Genomic DNA, 19,176 nt, shown 5'->3' with positions numbered 1-19,176 from the left:
GAACAAAAAACAAACAAACTAGGTCACATTCACAAGTGAATCACACTAAGACATATTAAGTCATATAACACAGGCACACACGCACGCACACACTTTGAGAGATTACACAGCAAACAGATCATTAATAAGGGGACAAGCACAAATCTGCAGCCAGCTGAACGCAGGACACTACATCCAAAAATATTTCAGCGATATAGCAATCTTGTCTGCAAGTACTGATAATACTGAATGTAGGCAAAGACTGCTGGTGGTTTGATGAAAAACAGCTTAAATAGTTTTCAGAGCAGCCAATCCTCCTTCCTAGTGTTTCACACTCACCAGCGACACAGACGTAAAAACACAGTGACAGACTAAGAAGTGAGAATCCAAGTCTGTTACATATTTTTATGTGTCACTAGTCTCATATAATGACATATGTGCTGGAATAAACAAAGACACTCAGCTATGCAGTTTGACTTTATGCTTTCTTAAACAGTGAGCCACACATTTACAGAATCACAGAATCACTGTTACGTAAAACATGTTTCCCAGTTAAACAGTATATTACAGGGGAATAGAGAATGAAGTGTTCCTCATTTGGCTGTTCAGCAATATAAAATAGTGATAATTTGTTGAGAGGTCCTTTGGCTTAACAATCTTATAATATAAGAATAAGAATAATCGAAGTAGATCAATAGATTACTTCAGTATTAATGCTGATCCTTCTCAGGAGTATCATTTTGGCCTTTCGTCGACACTACATTAAACAGGTTTAAATTTACGAGGCTGTGTGTTTATCTTGTGTACTGACTAAGAAATACACTTCTTTAAGAGGTCTAACATTGTATTCATTTGCACACAAGCAGCAGCTGATCAGCATCTCAGTGTAATGCTTTGTGGCAGGATTGTTGACACTGGGCCAGAGAGGTAGATCAACAGGATACCGGTGACACGGCAGTGTTCCTCATACATAGACTTTACTTGGGCAGATTGCCATGGTATACTGAAAACCTCCAAATCATATTTGATGACCCTTTTTTTTTTAATCAGTCTGAGAGAACAATAACATCTGTTACAGGGTTTGTCATACATCCATTTATTTATTCAGCTGCTGATAACCATATAGACTATATACGCAGCAGATAAATGTAGCCACTGACCCTGACAAGTGAAGACAAACTGTGGGAGACTAGATGCTGGGTAAAAAAACAAATACAAGTAAAAATCAGTGTCACACACAACAAGTAATTGTGAGGTCATTAGCTAAATTCACGGGCTTTGATCAGATGATTTTTCTGAAAATAAGTCCATGTTTGAGTAGATATAATACTTCAAAGAGAAAAAGGCAGGTGAAACAAAAGGTGGAACACAAAACTAAAAACCTGACATTCACAAGAGCGCCCAGCATGAAGTTGGCTTGCAAAAGGCAGCCCTTTTAGGCGGATGGTTGCATAACACCGCGTATGGGTGCATCATTTGCCTATTCAATACATTCACGGCTGAGTGCCCTTTACCAACTATGGTTTATACATTCTTCAAGCAGCAACACTTACTAGGTAATTACATGTATAATGGTTTTATAAAAAAAATGAAATCTAGTGTCAAGTATATATTTCTGGATTTTGTCCATGTGAGACAAGTGAATAGACAGGCATTAAAGAGCACACCATTTTTGCACTTCATGGTTCTGCAATGTCTTCTAGAGTGTGACAAAGACATCTCGCAAACCAACAGCACGAAGGAATTCAACACTGTGGCAAAGACACACTTACGTGCCCAGGACGTCTTTGAAGTCATACTTCTCCTTTATGTCCGTGGTCTTCTTTTTCCAGGCATGACAGTCCTCATCCAGCGGCATCTTCTTGTTGGGACGCTCAGAAACAATGCTAGTGAGGAAAAAGGGGGATAAGGAGAAAATATTCATAAATATCGGCATTTAACTGCCATAAATACTTCACTGATAGTTCAGGGCTCACATCTCTTGTGCTTTTTATTGCAAATCTATTTTTTACCCTTATCAGTTAGATTAAACATTTCATATCCAAATGTAGGTCACATTACTATGTGAGCATTATTTCACTGTGTTGGGAATATATTAGTTGTTTAGCTGATTTATTAGGGTGTGTATAAGCCAGGTGGGTGTCTGTTAAGCCACTTTTCCACTAGAATCCACATGACTCATCTCAACTTGGTTTTTAGGTTTTTCCATTAGGTGATAGTACCTTATACCAAGTACTTTTTAGTACCTACTAGACCAGGTTTCCAATCGAGCCAAGTCGAGTTGTGATGTCAACAGACTCCGTGCCACTGATTGGTCAAGGAGTGACGGTACTGGATGAGTTATGAGACCGACTCCTTCACAAGAATCATACCCGCCATTTTTTTATCCTGGCAACGAGGGAAATGGCTACACACAACGCCCGCCACCTTCTCTGGCCCTCTTCTTTCACACTGAGTATGACAAAAAGTCATAGACCAAGCAGCAGGTATACCATCACCTCGATGTCCTCCACTGTATGGTGTGTTTGTGTCTCATACAAATGAGATCACAGACCTTTCTACAGCGCCTTTCAAAAACTAACCACACTGAGTTGCAACTACAGGCAAACCATTGCAACACTTTGTTACAGCAACAGCTGCATGTTTCTGTTGCGTTTTCACACAGTCAACATTGTATGGCATAGGACTCTAAGCACAGGGCCAGGAGAGAATTGGTCATTTACACAAAAACACTGGTAAATATCTGGTCACGGTTGCTTGTGTGCTGGTGATTCCTTTTAAGTGGTTGTAACATGTAGCATATGCAGCGCTATAAAGCTTCAAAATGGCAAACAATAAAGTTCACTTCCAACTATATAGAGATGTTGTGAAGTTACATCAGTGCAGTCATGTGCAATACAATTTATAATCAGCAAAAGAGGAATTCATTGCAGACAGGGCCAAAAGCCAAGTCTTGTATCTGCCAGGTTAGTAAGTAAACCAAACAGTGACCTGAAGCAGTTCAGTTGCTGCTGTATGTCCTAAGTACATAACTTCAAGTGCTTAACTTCTTACCACTGCAGTTGTATCAGAGCTGCATACAACTCTGGTTGTATTATGGATCCAGATAACATATAAATTTGTCATCCTCACGCAATGTTTTTTTCACAGAGCTGCAAAGCTGTGTTGACAAGTCCAACTTTAAGATGAGCCCCTCTGAAGAAGCACATTGTTATGAAGAACTGAAACTCAGATGTTTATGCTTATGAAACGTGTGTTTATCTATTTAAAGTTGAGCATCAGGCAAGTTAGGTGAACTCAAATAAAGTCAAACAAAATTAGATTCACACTCATATACCCGGCCAAGGTATTAAGCCCTCCATAAATACCCTTCTACCATTAAAAAGTTATAAATGCAGCTCTCATTGAAACAATGTTTGTTTCTTCCTGTTTTCTTCTCACTTCATTTTTCACACCAGAAGTTAACTTTCAGATGTTTGTCCTCACCACACTTTGAAGAGTGGGAGGGATCACAGAGGACCCTGCTGTCACAGCTATCATAATCTAAACCTAGAAAGTGCCTCAAGATCTCGAAGACTAAAATAGCCCTGTTCATATCAGCATGCCTCACTCCTCCTCTGTTCCTGCTGCCTGCCTGGCAACTTCACAGTCTGTCTATATGGGATGATATAACATATTGTTCTGGACTGGGCCAGTGTTGTTCTGCTAAAGGCGATATAACAGCGCAGTTAATCATCTTCCAATTAGTTCAGAATCAGCTCATTTTAATGCCGAGAGGCACTGTAGCCATATAAACAAGGCGAGGCTTAGCACTGCAGTTATCTCAGAACAAATGGTCATGGCCTCTTCTAGCTGCAGGCACTGATTGGTGTACACGCACAGTAGCATGAATTCAAAGATTTTTTTTTTTCCCACGTGTGTCCAGGGGTTTTCACATGATCACACACATACAGACGCACACAGACAGGCGCAGCGACAGTCGTGTTACCTTCACTAATGCCAGAAGTTGGCTTCATACATGTCGCCATGGAAACCCAAAGGCGCTGCTATGGTATCTGAGCGTCTAAATTGCTTTAGTGTCTAATGGCAGGTGGCAGCTAAGCTGGAAATCATTCTGGTTACTTTGACGGCTGGCTGCGGTGTGTTACCTTTAGCTTGAATATATCAAAATAGCCTGCTCAGACATAAAGTGCACATATATGCACAGGAAGAACTGTTTCATTTTAATCTACAGAGTAATTCTCAGTGCTAATTTTTGTATGTGTTCATGTTCAATTTCCGATATAATCTAAGGAACAAACCAACCAAATGAGCCTGTCGGAACAAAGCTTACCGTTAACATTTAAATACATATGAGTCATTCTACACCACATCATTTGGTGCGCTATTTAGAGAAGATGAAGTAAAAAGGAAGTGTCTCTAAATTAAACATGAAAACCAGCATGCAAAGTGAGGATAGTTGTATAAGGAAGTATGGTTAACCATGTGTAAATACTTTACTGATACATCTGATGTTGCACAGCCTGTAGTCCTGTAACTACTGTGAAGAATCAACAAATAATAAAAGAGCAGACTAACTGAATTCCCATGTGTATGCTCACCACCTGTCTCTTTCTATGGAAACTGTGGATTCATTTAGCAATTTTTACTTTAATGTTTTCCTTACAAAATAACCTGGAGTAACTTCAAGTCAGGACCTTGAACCTGCACTGCCAAAACAACTACTTAAAGTTGATATGTTGCAATCATTTCTACCATCATAGTTGTTTCTTGGCCCCAACCACAGAAGCTTTGCATGATTCACTGTTCAAAATAATCCTTGTCTATCGCATTGTAGGATTTGGTGCAGCCCCTCAGTTTGTCCACATTCCAAAGCACAAAGTTATTGCTCCACTACCTTTAAGCCAAAACTCTTCTGATTGACTACCTGTTGCAAACAGAAGGTCTGAGCTGTTGAGATGATAACTCTCTTTTATTTACAACATACAGACCCAAGAGCAATCTGAAGTCTGAGCTTTTGGTTCACGTGGATCATTTGTACACGTGCTTTTTGAAAGTCAGGCATTTAACAGTATAATATTATATAAGAAATATTTATTTATTTAAATATATATAAAAGATATATTTTATGAGAACTATGCAACTACACAGTCATGACCCCTTGATTGTAAAGATGTTCGTTTTCTGTATACAAAATGGTTGGGTTGCATAATAAAAAGCTACAGTAAAACATGACTTCCATTAAGAGACTAAACAATGAATTAAACAACTGAAAATAAAATTCTTCACAGTTCTGAAAGGCTTTGTATTTTTTAATCCCCCTAACTGCATAAGAGCAAAAGACTTTTGAGAACATGAAGCCAGAGGAAGAGTGAAAACACCTCTCACATGCTGCTTGTTTGTAGCATCTCACCTTGCTCATATGGAAATTCATGTTAATTCATGCACTGAGAAGAAGTGACATTGAACATCAAAGTAATTTTTAATCCATATATGCGTCAACCTTTTGTTGCCAGTGGTTGCATTTTCTAAAGGTAGCATTACGCAGCAAATGCCAACATGCACCTAAACCTCCTTCACAGCACTTTTATATCAAAACAACACATTTCAAGCCACTGGAGTTTAATGAGCAAGGGTGTCTGTTGGTTTTTTTTTTTATTAAAAAAAAAAAACAGGCAAATGCTATAAACAGCAGATTAAGGTTCATGTTTCACACACGCAAGGGCAGAAAAGGCCAAAGCTTAAATATGTGGAAGAGTAGAGGAAAGATACATGCATGGTATTGTATGAGCATAAAGCGGATAAAAAAAAAGCCCTTCAACGTCCACGGATGGCATGACTTTGGCCAGTGGGACACGATAAGCTGCTCAACTGAGTAAATAAGCAACAGGACTGAAGAAGCTGGAGGTTGGAAAAAAGCACAAAATCATAGTCACATTCCCTGAGAAGTAGGTGACATGCAGCATTCACCCCCTGTTGAAGAATTAGAGAGAGTTGCTGTACTCACTGGTTTCCCATTCCTGTGATGCGCAGTGGACAGAAGAAACACACACACAAACACACACACACACGACGACAGTTAAATGTGACAAAATGGCACGTGCAAAAAAGCTCTGTCCGGCCCTGCTAAACCGTCTCTCACACTCACAGACACACAAACACACACATGAACACACCACAAAATGAATGCAAAAGACTGAAAAAAAGAGGAAGTAGAAAAAGTTAAATTAACATTTAAGGAGACAGAGCTCTGCAAATAACTTATTTGGCTTGTGTCTCTATAACGATGCAGATAAACTCCAAATTGGTTCTGTTTATTATTCTTCTGTTTTTTTAAAGAATAAAAACTGATTTTGGCTCAGCTTAATCACTATTATTCCATACTTCTCCACACCATCTATGGCAAACTGAGGGGAAAATATGCTGCCAAGTATGAACAAAAAGTCAAAGACATGTCCAAGGAATGCATTCCTGTTAAAGCAGACAGAGTTCACTGAAAGCTCACTACACTAGTGCAAAGAGATGATCTTTCAGTGATTTTAAAACCTTCAGATGAGTCTGGCTATGTTTTTGAATCAAATTTCATAAACCTACCCCCAACATGTTTGGTTATTTATCTTGATATCTTTATTATCTCTTTGGAAAACTAGTGTTTTTGTTTTTGAGGAATCTAGTTTTTTTGTTTCTGAGAATGTTGCGCACACTGACAAGGACGAAAGACACAGGGGGGGAAAGCAGCTGCTGTCAAAACAAACTAACAAACTCCATTCACATATTTCATACAACAACAACAAGTTTCATTAGGTCAAACACTTGACAAAGACCTCCGCAGATGTGGGCAAGCTCTTTTTCCACAGGGTGCCAAGTGGAACATATTTAGAAGCATAAACACAGACAGTGAAAGAGAAGAAAGAAGAGCCAGTTTGTGTTTCCCAGAGTCAGAAAGCAGCTGTCAACTGAACGCCATGGAGCCCATCCATACCTGCATATCAATCAACCGACCTGCACCCATCTGCTTCCATGGCAAACACATTGAGATTTTTCTAACAGCAGTGTTGATTGGTCATCTGCTGTCAGTGACGCACACCAAATCTCCTCTTAAGGCCAGCTTATCAATGATAAGAGGACTTCTTAGTAGAAGAGGTGAGGAGGTGTGTGAAGTGTTAAGAAAGTGAGAGACGGTGTGTAAAGAAAGCCACAGAGAAACAGAAAGCAAATAAACGACAGAGACAGATGGGGTTACACTCAAACTGCTTTAAGGACTTCCCGGGGAAGACGTACAGTGTGATGTGTTTTTACTGATGAAATCATTACAGTATTTCTGATTTACAGATTAATAACAGGGATCCTTCTGGCCTAACGCTTTTTGTAGACATACCATAAGTTAAACTTGAGCCATTTAGATAGATATCTACCTGTATATGGTTTCAGTGAAAGAAGACGAGGATAAAAAGCGATCACTTCAGTCTCTAGTATATTCCATGTCAGCATCTGATCTTCAAAACAGCAGCTTTAGTTACACCGAGGTCCTCTCGGAGTGAATGGGAGGATATAACGTGACCCCGGCTGCTGTTTATGCTTCAGCAGCCTAAAACGCTGAAAACGAGTTATTTTTAAAAGTCGTCAAATCTCACTTCAGCTGTTATAAACACATTCCTTCTACGGAAAAGTCCTTACAGGCGAGGTAAATGCAGCCAAAGTGCCCGTTAACGACAGCTTACCTCACAGAGAGCTCAGTGGGGGAGAGCAGCTGTCCAAACCCTGACGAGAAATCGCGCTCAAGCGCCTATCTGCTCTTTGTCGGAAGGGGTGGGAGTCAAAATGAAAGTTAACGCAGTGTCTCCCTCCTACCTGAAAATGTGCTGTCACGAAGGTCCGGAGTCTCTGCCTGGAGCCCGCCGGCTGTCTCTCCTACTCTGAGCGCTCGCGCTGAATCTGCACGCGCCAACCTCCACCAGCAGGGTTCCTCCTGACGTCACCTCAGGGCAAGGACGGACACAGTGAAGCGGACCAATCACCGCTCTAGCAGTGTGGCGCATAGGTGAACGGCTCTGTCTCACCGACGGTAGCTGCCTCCTCCCTCTTTCCCTCCCCTCACTCGTGACTCCCACACCTGTAATAAAATGCTTGGAGGCGAGAACACCTGTATCGACGTGCTGTTTCGATAGTGGCTGTAATAAACACAATGTGTCACGGTTTTTATGACGTTAACAGCCAAGGTGCTGTGGTTAACAGACTTCCAGGTGTAGGCTAGTTAGGTATTATAAGCTCTAATAAGTTTAGATAAATACTTGTGACATGCACACGCTGAGTGGTGTAGCCGTTTTTATTGGCCTGCTGTCACATAGAAGTGCGACAGTGTTGCAATAAAATAATCGTTATGTTTGATCAAACGAGGGTTGCTTTTTTTGCTAGACATGAGCAGAAGCGTGTTTCAAAGGGGGTATGGGGTGTCACTACCCCGCCTAAAATATAATGTACCCCACCCCCATCAAAGCCACTGAACTAGAGTGATGTTAATCATAAAATCCCTAACACCATCGGATAGCACCACATATAGGACTAGTAGGAATGTTACTTACATTTAGTCCAAGTATTCTACTCCAGTTTACTGGGCATGTTGCTTACAGCAAGTAAAAACTCATGAGTTTTAAAATTTGCTTCCAACTCTTCTGCCTGTTGTTTCATGAAACAATAAAATCAGTGACAAACCAAATTTTTAAAACTGAAGCCAAAAATAAATAAACCCATACAATTTTTTTTCAGTACCATGTGCATACACTCTGTCCTGTGCAGACACCTCTAAGCTGAAATTGTGCAGTGTCAGCTTGTACAGGTGTAGTGCTCCATCTAGTGGATTACATAACCTCAAACAGGTCAAGATCATTGCAAGCTTAAAGTGGTCTTCTTGGAACTGAAACACGTGTGCTAACACACAGGATGTTGTGTATCAGTTTATTTGAACCTTTTTTTAATCATTGTACCCTGTCCATCCCTTTATGTTTCACAATGGAATCATAAAACGCTGTTAAATTGCTCTTCAGCACCATCTAAGCTTGCATCCTGACAAAGAGCCACTGGTTTTAAATTATCTGAAGTGTCTTGAAGTTCTCACTCATTGCAGATGTCAGGTGTAAATTTGCATTTAAATGTAGTTTTCTCTCTGCTGATACAAAGCTTAGACCTATATTGTTGGATGTGGGATTTAAACATTAAAATAGGATATTATATGACTTGTTATAAAGGGTTCATAATTTCCATGCCATAGCAGAAATAGTACATGTATAACTCGTAATTTTAATAAAGAAAGGTTACAGCCAATGCAGTGGTCCAGTGTGCTACCAGTGGCGTCATCAAGGGAAAACCCTGTCTCCCAATATGTTTTTTTAAACATACAACGTTTTGCTATTATGTAAAGAAACAAGAAACAAATAATAAATATTTCTTTTTAGATCTTAGAAATTTTATTTGACTTCTAATTTGATGCCTGTTTTGTTAAAAAAAATAGTATTTTGTTTCGTTATTCATTTTATTTGTATTTTTATGTATTTATTCGTTTTATTTATTCAGTCATTTTTTTATTTCAGTTTTTAAACATCTACATTTGTAATTAAACAGGTCACACGTCCTCGGTGGCTTCTACGCTTTGTATTCTTCTCTCAAAGGGTAGAAGCGTGAATTAAGGTGCTTTAGGTGAACAGTTGTGCCACTGTCCCCTGAAACGCATACAAAGCGTCTCTGCGGTGAAGGTGCTTCTTGTTGTGACTCCAGGCACTAGGTGGCGCTGTGTCACAAACTGAGCGCTCCTTTCCTCCCTCTCACCTCATCATCGGCAGTGAGCGACCAGTTGCCTAGTGACGAAAAAACTGTGCAGCAGGGCTGATTTCCTGCGTTTCCAACATCTCGTCGCTGGCGCTGACCTAGGGGGAAGTTTTTTCTCCCAGCAGATTTGTTTGCGTCGCATTCACAGCAGGATGCGGGACTGAATAGAGCTGTTACGCTTGACGGGAGCTGGTCCTGTAAACTTTTGGCGTTTCGGGCCTCGTAATGAAGCGTTTTGAGGAATGATGAATAATTACACTTTCATCAGGGTCGTTGGGAAAGGGAGCTATGGGGAGGTGAACTTGGTGAAACACAAAACAGACCGTAAACAGGTGAGAAACAGAGCGGTTGTAAGTGGAAACAAACCCCAGATATGTTAAAATAAGCACGCCTTTCAACCACATGCTAAACGTTTTCGTAGAGACCCTAAAACCCTGCTAAGTACTGCTAGCACAAAGTTAGCATAAGTCCTGTAAAGTCTCACGGACTGAGTTAAGGTTTTATACCCACTGAAAACCAATGTTTCTGCTAACTTTGGCATTATAACAACAGCTTAAGCTTGTTGACCACTGTGATGATAATATTTCTATACTCTATTATTGCGTCTGACAGACGTGAAGTAGTCCATTCATAACTGACTTATAAATCAGAACTCTTTGCTCCTATAACTCAGCTTTTCATTGCACAATTTGTTTTCTTTCACGATGAAACATACATGAAATCACCTCCTGCAACACGATTTTTGTGGGCCAAAGTTTGTATGTACATGAATATTTGTAATGATTTCTGTGAGATATGCTATGCCAGTTACAATTAGAGTACCATGTGTAACTCCAGAACTTTGTTTCATTTGGATTAAACCATCTTCTGATATTTTTATTTGTTTGTGGTACAACTTGCACATTTGCTCGATCCAGCGTGACAGATGGATGCAATTAGCATTTTCTGCCGTTTTGTGACCAAGAATTTCATGTTAAAATTAATTCTCTCAGCATTATTTTGGAATAGAACCATATCTCATTCAGAAAGTTATTTTATTATGTGTTCAAATATGTATGTAAATAAGTTTACAAGACTATTTGAATCTTCTTTTTCTTTCTTTTTTTCATATTTTAACTAGCCAATACTCAGACATTTATTTATTAATTTTTCCGTAATTACAGACCCGTTATGAAATACCAGTGAAATTTTCAGGCATGTCTTTAATAGTTTCCGAGATATTCATATTCAAACATTTCCTCAGATTTCAATGTGAGGAACAAGGTCTGAAAGTGGCTGATCCATCCATCCTATTTATTTTTCACATATGTCACAGTGGGAGCTGGGCATTATTCAAGATGTCATAGGGGAAGCAGCAGTATGGCACCTTCTAGCAGTGAGATGACAGAGCTACCCGTTGTACCATTGTGGGTTGGCCTTTTAAAAATATAAAAATTTTCAATGCATCTTCTAATAAACTTGTATGCATTCATATAGTTTAGTTTTTGTTTTTTAATGTATTTTTTCATAACAACTATTGACCAGTGTACTTCATTAAAGGTGTTCCCAGGCTGCTAGTCTATAGAGGAACAAAGGCATAGACTTGTAAAATCTATTCAAAGTGCATAGGTTTTGTTTTTCAGCACACGTGTTTGTGTTTCTTGTAGTATGTTATAAAGAGATTGAATTTGACCACCTCCTCCAAACGTGAACGACGTGCTGCGGAGCAGGAGGCGCAGCTGCTGTCTCAACTGCGCCATCCCAACATTGTGACTTACAAGGAGTCCTGGGAAGGAGATGACTGCCAGCTGTACATTGTGATGGGTTTCTGTGAAGGTGGAGACCTCTATCACAGGCTTAAACAACAAAAAGGAGAGCTGTTACCCGAGAGGCAGGTGGTGGAGTGGTTTGTCCAGATAGCCATGGCATTGCAGGTGAGTTCTGCATCAGTTTATGCATTTTTTCCATCATTTATTCACATAAAGCGACAGTCACTCTCTTATTTCTCTTATTTTGTATATCAGTACCTACATGAGAGGAACATTCTTCATCGGGACCTTAAAACGCAGAATATCTTCCTGACGAAAACCAACATCATTAAAGTGGGGGACCTTGGCATTGCCCGAGTACTGGAGAACCAGAATGATATGGCCAGCACACTCATAGGAACCCCATACTACATGAGTCCTGAACTCTTCTCTAATAAACCTTATAACCACAAGGTATTTTGGATATCTGTTTAAAATGACTCCTTGTCTTTGAAGTTATATAAGCAGGGTAAAGGACTGGGATGACTTATTAAACACAAATGTGTAGTATATGGAGTCAAACACATCAGCTAGGAGGCAGCAACTCTCAGGGCTTCATTAAAGGGCACATTAGCACATGCATAAATAGGATTTCCTTGATTGTTGTTCCCAGGCCGTTGGTGCATAGAGGAGTTGTTCTCTAAGCAGGACAAAGACATAGACTTTAGTAGCTATTAAAAGTTTTTTGTTTCAATGCAGAAGGAAAGCTTTGGCAGTGCACAGAGACAGTGTGCCAGGATGATCACATAAGAAATGAACTATCGTGTTTCTTTCCCACAGAAGTGAGACAGTGCTAGCGCTCTGCCAAATAGGTTATGGCACCAAACTGTATGTGTAACTTTAGCTTCCCTGATATAGTGTTTTATTGGCTCATTACATGTTAGCACACTGTGCAGTATAACCAAGGAATGTATCCACTAATACTGGCCCACATTAGGGCAAAATGTTATGTAGCTGAGGTATCCAGCTTATAAATGAAAGAAACTGCAAGTAGTAATGTAGACAAGTTAACAAGTACTTATGCTTTGAGTACTTAATTTAAAGGTCACATTATGCCAGGTACAAAGTCATGAAGTCCGCTCTCATGAATGATGCTCCCATAGACTTTGTATGATAATGATGCATACATCTTTTTATGGGTTTAATTTTTCTGTCTCTAGTCAGATGTCTGGGCCCTGGGCTGCTGTGTATATGAGATGTCTACACTGAAACACGCCTTCAATGCCAAGGACATGAACTCACTGGTGTATCGTATTGTAGAGGGAAAGGTGAGCTTTATATTTTAACATATTTATGTTTTAAAAAAAATTATTATTCATTTTTTATTCGTGTTTTCTTTAGGTAAAGTATTGTAAGTTACAGTATCTATCCATCTATCTTTGTCTGGGTTACAACCTGGAACACCCGCCAGTCTGCCACAGGGCTAACACAGTGAAGCATACAACTGTTTACACTCACATTCACACCTATGGTCAATTTAGAATCACTTGTTAACCTAGTCCATGCATGTCTTTGGACTCCAGGAGGAAGCTGGACTATCTGAAGAGAACCCACACAGACATGGAGGAGAACATGCGAACTCCTTACTGAATAAATCCATTTTAATATATTATATCAAAATAATATCTATACCACAATGTAGTTTAATGAGCCTAAAACGTTTGGGTGATTTTGTGAGTGTCACTTAAGCTCACTTGTTTACAAGCCCAGACTGTGGTTTCTGTGTGACTGATAGGTGTCTTCAACCATTTGGATTTGTTTTTTAATAATTAACACTTGTCCCATGTGGTTTATTCTGAACGGTGATAATTGTCTTCTGGGTTTCTAAACAGCTTCCACAGATGCCCAGTAAGTATGAGCCCCAGCTTGGAGATTTAATCAAAAGCATGCTGTCTAAGAGACCTGAAGACAGGCCCGATGTCAAACTCATTCTCCGGCAGCCCTACATAAAACGACAAATTGCCATGTTCCTTGAGGCAACAAAAGAGTACGTTCCCTCTAAGTCATTTTAATGAAAAAAATCAAAAATGGTGTTTTGAAATTTTCTTTGTATGTTTTTATAACCTGATCATTTCTGCCCCTCTCTTTGTGCAGTGATCTCTTTGTTCTTAAAGGCTTATTATGTGTCTTGATTTTCACTTCCCCAGAAAAACTGCCAAGTCACGAAAAAGACCTGTTGGTGGCAGTGGTGATTGTAGGACCAGCAGTGTGTCACCTGTGATGTCATGTCAGCCAAAGCCTGAGAGGCTGGCTCCCAGTCCACAACCTGAACCTCGTGCCAGGGTAAAGCGGGTAAGTTAAGGATGAATACTAATACTGATTTACCGTAATAAAATGAATCCTATGACTTATATTATTTTTATTTACACAGTGGTAGACTGATGGAAGCCTACACATATCAGTGTGTAATGGTAATGATACTCAGTCAATCCTTTCTTTTGAGTTTTCTTATTTTCATCTCATCTGCGCTCATTAAAAAACTCCCCCCTTTGTGGAAAGTATTTGTTTTCTACTTGGATATAGCTGCTATATAGAAAGAACACTCCTATTAAACTTTTTGTGATTCAGTTAAAGATGTTCATATAAACAAGGAACCCTCTGTGATTGTTATTTTTGTTGTTAAACTCAGAAAGACGACAAATCGCAACACTTTAAAGGCCGGAACGGTGTGGTAGACAGCACTCCCATCCAGACGCCTCCGCCATTCAAACCCTCTTCACCTGATGCTCTCAGAGCATCCCTGCTTACTGTTAGCAATATCGATATTGATATCCCCGTGCAGCTGGACAATGACCTGATACAGAGACAAGTGCAGAGGCCCCAGCCTGTCGTGTCGCATCACCGGGCAGCTAATGAACCTCTCACGCACAATGTGAGCAAAGACAGCAAGGTGAGAGGGAAACCAGATCCCTTTCCCCCTCCTTCGCCACTAAAGCCCCCTCTGAAGTCTGTATCAGGTGTTTGCAGCACGAGAGAAGACGAAGGGAGGGTGGCCGGTGACTTGTCTGACTTTCAGCGACAGGCCAAATCAAACCCTGGGGACAAGTTATCTATCTCGGGGGAGAAAAAGATTCCAGATATGGACGATAAGGATGATACCATGGAGTTACTTAAAAAAGCTGATCCACAGGACCCAAATCCAGAAAACGAGGTTCTAGAAGCAGATGCAGACAATAAGAACAACACTGTGACTCTTTTCAAGCATGCTCCAGCACACCTACCTACCTCAGACATCCAAGTAAGTGTCCTAAAGTACCTTCTTTTGATGTTTTCATCTGGAGTGTTCGGTGTTTGTTTTATTTGTTCAATTATATCTCTGTAGGAAAGCCTAGAATCTACTGAAAAGCTGTTAGAGCCACTCCCTCCACCACTGGTGAGTGCTAAATAATGCAGATATAGTATAGAACACGTTGCCTCGTGTTAATGCAATTGTATTTGTGTTTTTTCAGGAACCCGTTAAGGAAGAATCTCCCTTACAAGCCAGTAAGCCAGATCGAGCTGCTACATGTCTAACTCCTCTGTACCTATCATCAGAACCATCTATATCACAGCAGCACAGAGGAAAGCACACAAGACAGAAACATGAGGACCAGGACAAGGTAAAGACTGATACAGGAGTGATGTTGCTGAAATCATTATCGTTCTAATGATATTTTAAAGGAATGGCAAGACAAAAAAGAATGTGTCTGTGTAGGTTCTCAGTCATCAAAATCATCCAGGCATTCTTAAGAGCTTGACAAGGAAGGGAAGTGGAATTCTTCAAGTTTGTAAAGCTGTTTCACCTCTCATCCAAGACGCTTCTTCAGTTGTAAAATAATCGGAGGAGAGTCCCTGTTGGATGAGAGGCGAACCGTCTTCACAAACCTAAAGAAATCCAGTTGCCTTCTTAACGATGCTCTCAAGAATGTGCTGCTGATCTTCTTTCACTGACCTTTCACTGACTCTCCAGTCAGCAAATTTCATTTAGCATTTGTTTTGGTTAAGATCTATTCCTAACCACTTTCTATTGCAGTGCTAGCCAGCCAGCATGCGTGACAGTAACAAAGGAGTGAGTTAGGCTAATTAAAGCAGTTGTTGCATCTTGTTTTGTCCTTTCAGTCCAAGGTGGCCGCTCTTAGACCTTTACCTCAGCTTCCTGTTGATACTGTAGCTGTGGAGGGGAAAAAGAGGAGCAGGAGGAACTCGGAGACCAAGAAAGCTGATGTGACTGTGACCTCAGAATCAGTTAGCTCCCATAATGATGGACTTTTACCAGCACCACAGGTGAGGGCATTCCCCTAAAACCACAGCTTTTAATTTCTGAACATTTGCTTTGCCTAAGACATAACGTTTTTGAGAGAGATAACAGATTATCTATATCTGCATTTTTTAGTCTTCTACATCTTAGAAACAAATGTCAGCAAGAGTAAAGAGAACAGTGTCAAAACAGGAGCAAGGCCAAGGCTATACTCAAACTTTGATATTTTATTATTTCCTTATTACAATATGATGACGTCAGCCTGTTATGGCATCATTTGACGTTGTAGGCCGTCGTATTGGAAAAAATAGAAAATATGTTGTTCAGCTCCATTTCATATGTTACATTATTCAGTATAATTTCTTGAAAGTTTTTCTTCAAGGTCAATCTTTACTTTGGGTGCTAACAATGAAAGTCAAGGTCAAATGTTTAGCTGATCTATCTAGCTGATCCCAAGGCCTAGAATGTTGTTGTAAAGTTTGAAGATGATCTATAATAAATTTTGGGGAGCAGTTTTTACTGATTTTCACCAAAATGAAATCACCTCGAACTGTGAATGCTAGTCTGCTAACCAACAGACAGACAGACAGACAAACAAATAGATCCAATTACATACTGTGTAATTGGATCTGTGGGGGCAGAAAGGTTATTTCTGTTTTAATTCTTGTCATGTTTCATAGTTTATGCAATATTGTTCTATCAAATTTTATTTTTAGGATCGTCCCCTCTCTGCAAGAGAGAGAAGAAGACTGAGGCAGTCCCAAGAGAGTGCCAGACAACCATGTACGATACTCGAAACTCAAAGTGGAGCATTTTGTTGCAAAACAAACAAAAGGATTTACAGAAATTAATATTTGTTTCTACATTTCTGTCTCTGATTAGTTTTCTGTCTTCCCCAGGTGTTAGTGCTGTACGGAGGGCATCTTATGATGTCACGTCCACCAAGGCTGAGCACGACAGTGCCCCATTTACTCGATCTGTGTCTGCCTCTTTTGCAGAGTCCAATAGTAAGGTACAGACACGCCACCCACTGTGACAGTGCATTGACTTTACTGTTCATTTGTAAGCTACATTACATACTGACTGTGGCACTGGCCTGACTGAGAGTGACCCACTGCAAATTCTGCCTATTGTGAGGCTAATCTGATCCTATCGTACTGAGTCTGAAACACATATCTGTGTTGTATCAGCAGGATAAACTGCTGGAGCAAAAGTCAGATGAAGATGAATGCAGCTCATCCACAAGTTCCACAGAGCGTTCAGAAGGAGACTGCAGGGAAAGGTAAGAGCATACGGCAGTAGAATTGAGTGCAACTTAGCTGAATTATAAAACTGAACCAAAACCTAAATTTTCTTAAACGTGTTTATAATCCATGTTTTGTGGTCTCTCTGCAGAAAGACTGAATCCAGCGACATGCACGACTTAGTTAATATGATGACTCAGACTTTGAGAATGGATGTTGGAGATGGTGTAAGCGAGGGGGACAGAGGCAGATTTGGCTCTACCGCACTGCCAGAGTTTAAACTGAACAGGAAGTACAGGGATACCCTGTTGCTTCATGGGAAGGCTCGAGAGGAAGCGGAGAACTTGTCACTCGGTCAAATAGGTTAGATGCTTTGTTCAAACCCTTTGCAATATGTCAGTCTTTATGAAACTCCATTGTGTTAAATATGTATGTCACTTCAGAAGGCTCTCCATCTGGTCCGGCCAAAATAAGAAGAGCCATAGAACGTCTGAGAACAGATGTGGTGAAGGGCCTGGGGGTCAAGCTGTTGGACAAAGTGCTGGAAGTGATGGAGGAGGAGGATGACGCTAAAAGAGAAGTGGGTAAAACACATCCAATATCAAGATAAAATTACATGGATAGGTCAAGGTTTAATAAACCATATAGTAGTGGAGAGGAGAAAAACATTATTATACCAATCTTCTTGGTTTTAAAAAAATCAAGAACAATATCTAAACAAGTGCAGGCCTCACTTCTCTCAGTTCACGTCAAAGTTTATGGGAGAGCTGGGAGAAACCCCAAATGAAAATTTTGGAGTGGCCTAGTCAAAGTCTGGACTTAAATCTGATTGAGATCCTGTGGCATGACCGTAAACCATCCACTGTGGCTGAAGAGTGGGTCAAAATTCTTCCAGTTTTGTGAAAGACTTATTGTCAGTTTTCACTTGATAGCAGTTCTTGCTGCCAAGGGTGGCACAATTAGTTATTAGTTTTAGGTTTTTCACACAGGGCCAAGTCGGTTTGGGTAGCTTTTTTCCTGCATGAAAATATAATCCAAAAACCATATTTTGCATTTACTTGGAAATATCTTTGTCAGATATTGGAATTTGATGTTGCTAAACATGAAAGTATAACAAATATGGAAAAAACTAAGAAATCAGGAAGGAGGTGAATACTTTTTCATGGCCTCGTACATTCAGAATATCTAATGAGACTAACAAATTTGCCATTAAAACACCACTCGTGATCATGTACAGATAAACATGCCAGTTCACAGTAAACTGACCCCACTTGTCTTCCTTTTTTTTTTTTTTTTTAGCTGTGCCTTCGCAACCTAATGGGAGATGAGAAGTACCAAGCCTATGCTGTAATGGTGAGGCAGCTGAAATTCTTTGAGGATATGGCCTTTAAGATTTAAAAAGCACTATATATGAAAGCTTAAATGTTTTTCACAATCGTCTGTGTGGAAACCCCGAAGTAAGCTGGAGCAACAAATCTTAAATGATGACGCACATCAAGATGGTCTTTGCAAGAAATATACCAGCATTCATGTTCAAACATGGACTGAATTGAAAACTGCTCAAAGGCATTTTTTTCCTGCCACTACCAACATGATTGTTTGGGACTGTTACATTTTTTTCCAGACAACATGCAAGATCTCACTTCTGACTGCAGGGTTTATCATGGGACTGTCATACAGATATAATCTTATTGTGTACATCACATGTAAATGAAGTTAATTTCTTTCTCTTTTTTTAAAACTTAATTTCAGTATAAACACAAAATGTGAAAGCATCTAAGGATTTTCCAGATCCCTATGCAAATATTTTTGTCATGTTTAAGCACGCTCTGTCTTTCCATTTGCTGTAGAGGAATATCACCTTATGTACAATGCAAACCAGAATTTCTAGAATGGTTACATCTGTTGAGGACACTAAATCTTCCCCCTACTGCTCAATTGTATTTTCTTATAGACAAAATAATGTAAATTAGATGTAGATATTAACATGTGAACAATTTCTAATAAATCCTTAATGTATTTCTTGTTTATTTTTCTTGTTCTTGTTTCTTGTTTTATGTTGAAAACCAGAATAAAACATTTAATTGATAAAAGAACTAAAACAAGA

General features: G+C 39.8%; 2 protein-coding genes across 8 annotated transcripts in view; one reads left to right on the top strand and one right to left on the bottom strand.

The window, feature by feature from the left end:
* Window positions 1–7,942, bottom strand: part of camk1b (calcium/calmodulin-dependent protein kinase Ib) — a 40,085-nt gene extending 32,143 nt beyond the window's left edge. The window contains exons 1-3 of one of the 3 annotated variants that reach the window (XM_085456298.1): window positions 7,831–7,941; window positions 5,987–5,999; window positions 1,752–1,865 (exon numbers count right to left, since the gene is read on the bottom strand). In XM_085456298.1, coding sequence (XP_085312424.1) covers window positions 1,752–1,865; window positions 5,987–5,997 — 125 coding nt within the window. In that variant the 5' untranslated portion in view covers window positions 5,998–5,999; window positions 7,831–7,941. Of the gene's footprint in view, window positions 1–1,751; window positions 1,866–5,986; window positions 6,000–7,700; window positions 7,810–7,830 lie in introns of those variants that run through there. The other 2 variants (XM_085456296.1, XM_085456297.1) reach the window with 2 other exon arrangements.
* A 1,881-nt stretch (window positions 7,943–9,823) lies between these two features.
* On the top strand, window positions 9,824–19,099 carry nek4 (NIMA-related kinase 4). Of its 5 annotated transcripts, none has more exons than XM_085456294.1 (16): window positions 9,824–10,133; window positions 11,448–11,714; window positions 11,805–12,002; window positions 12,749–12,856; window positions 13,421–13,575; window positions 13,736–13,880; window positions 14,218–14,826; window positions 14,911–14,961; window positions 15,038–15,187; window positions 15,687–15,851; window positions 16,542–16,608; window positions 16,725–16,837; window positions 17,019–17,107; window positions 17,221–17,432; window positions 17,513–17,649; window positions 18,369–19,099. In XM_085456294.1, the coding sequence occupies exons 1-16, from the start codon at window positions 10,044–10,046 to the stop codon at window positions 18,465–18,467; spliced, it is 2,655 nt and encodes an 884-aa protein (XP_085312420.1). In that variant the 5' UTR covers window positions 9,824–10,043; the 3' UTR covers window positions 18,468–19,099. The 5 variants fall into 5 exon arrangements, with proteins under 5 accessions (XP_085312420.1, XP_085312419.1, XP_085312416.1 ...); XM_085456293.1 differs by having other exon boundaries at window positions 17,016–17,107; XM_085456290.1 differs by having other exon boundaries at window positions 15,660–15,851.
* Window positions 19,100–19,176: the final 77 nt, after the last annotated feature.

The sequence above is a fragment of the Copadichromis virginalis genome, linkage group LG5 (assembly GCF_057382275.1).
Source record: "Copadichromis virginalis isolate Kocher_CV1m ecotype Utaka linkage group LG5, C_Virginalis_male_GT1.1, whole genome shotgun sequence".
Taxonomy (NCBI): domain Eukaryota; kingdom Metazoa; phylum Chordata; class Actinopteri; order Cichliformes; family Cichlidae; genus Copadichromis; species Copadichromis virginalis.
The sequence above is the reverse complement of the archived record's forward strand: the minus strand, read 5'-3'. Positions and strand labels throughout refer to the sequence as shown.

Excerpts from the sequence above, each read along its gene's own strand:
- nek4 (XM_085456289.1), top strand. The coding sequence starts at position 10,044 with ATGATGAATAATTACACTTTCATCAGGGTCGTTGGGAAAGGGAGCTAT. Across the intron at positions 12,857-13,420 it reads ATCGTATTGTAGAGGGAAAG|CTTCCACAGATGCCCAGTAA; the intron begins GTGAGCTTTATA and ends GTTTCTAAACAG. Across the intron at positions 15,188-15,659 it reads AACATGAGGACCAGGACAAG|TTGTTGCATCTTGTTTTGTC; the intron begins GTAAAGACTGAT and ends TAATTAAAGCAG.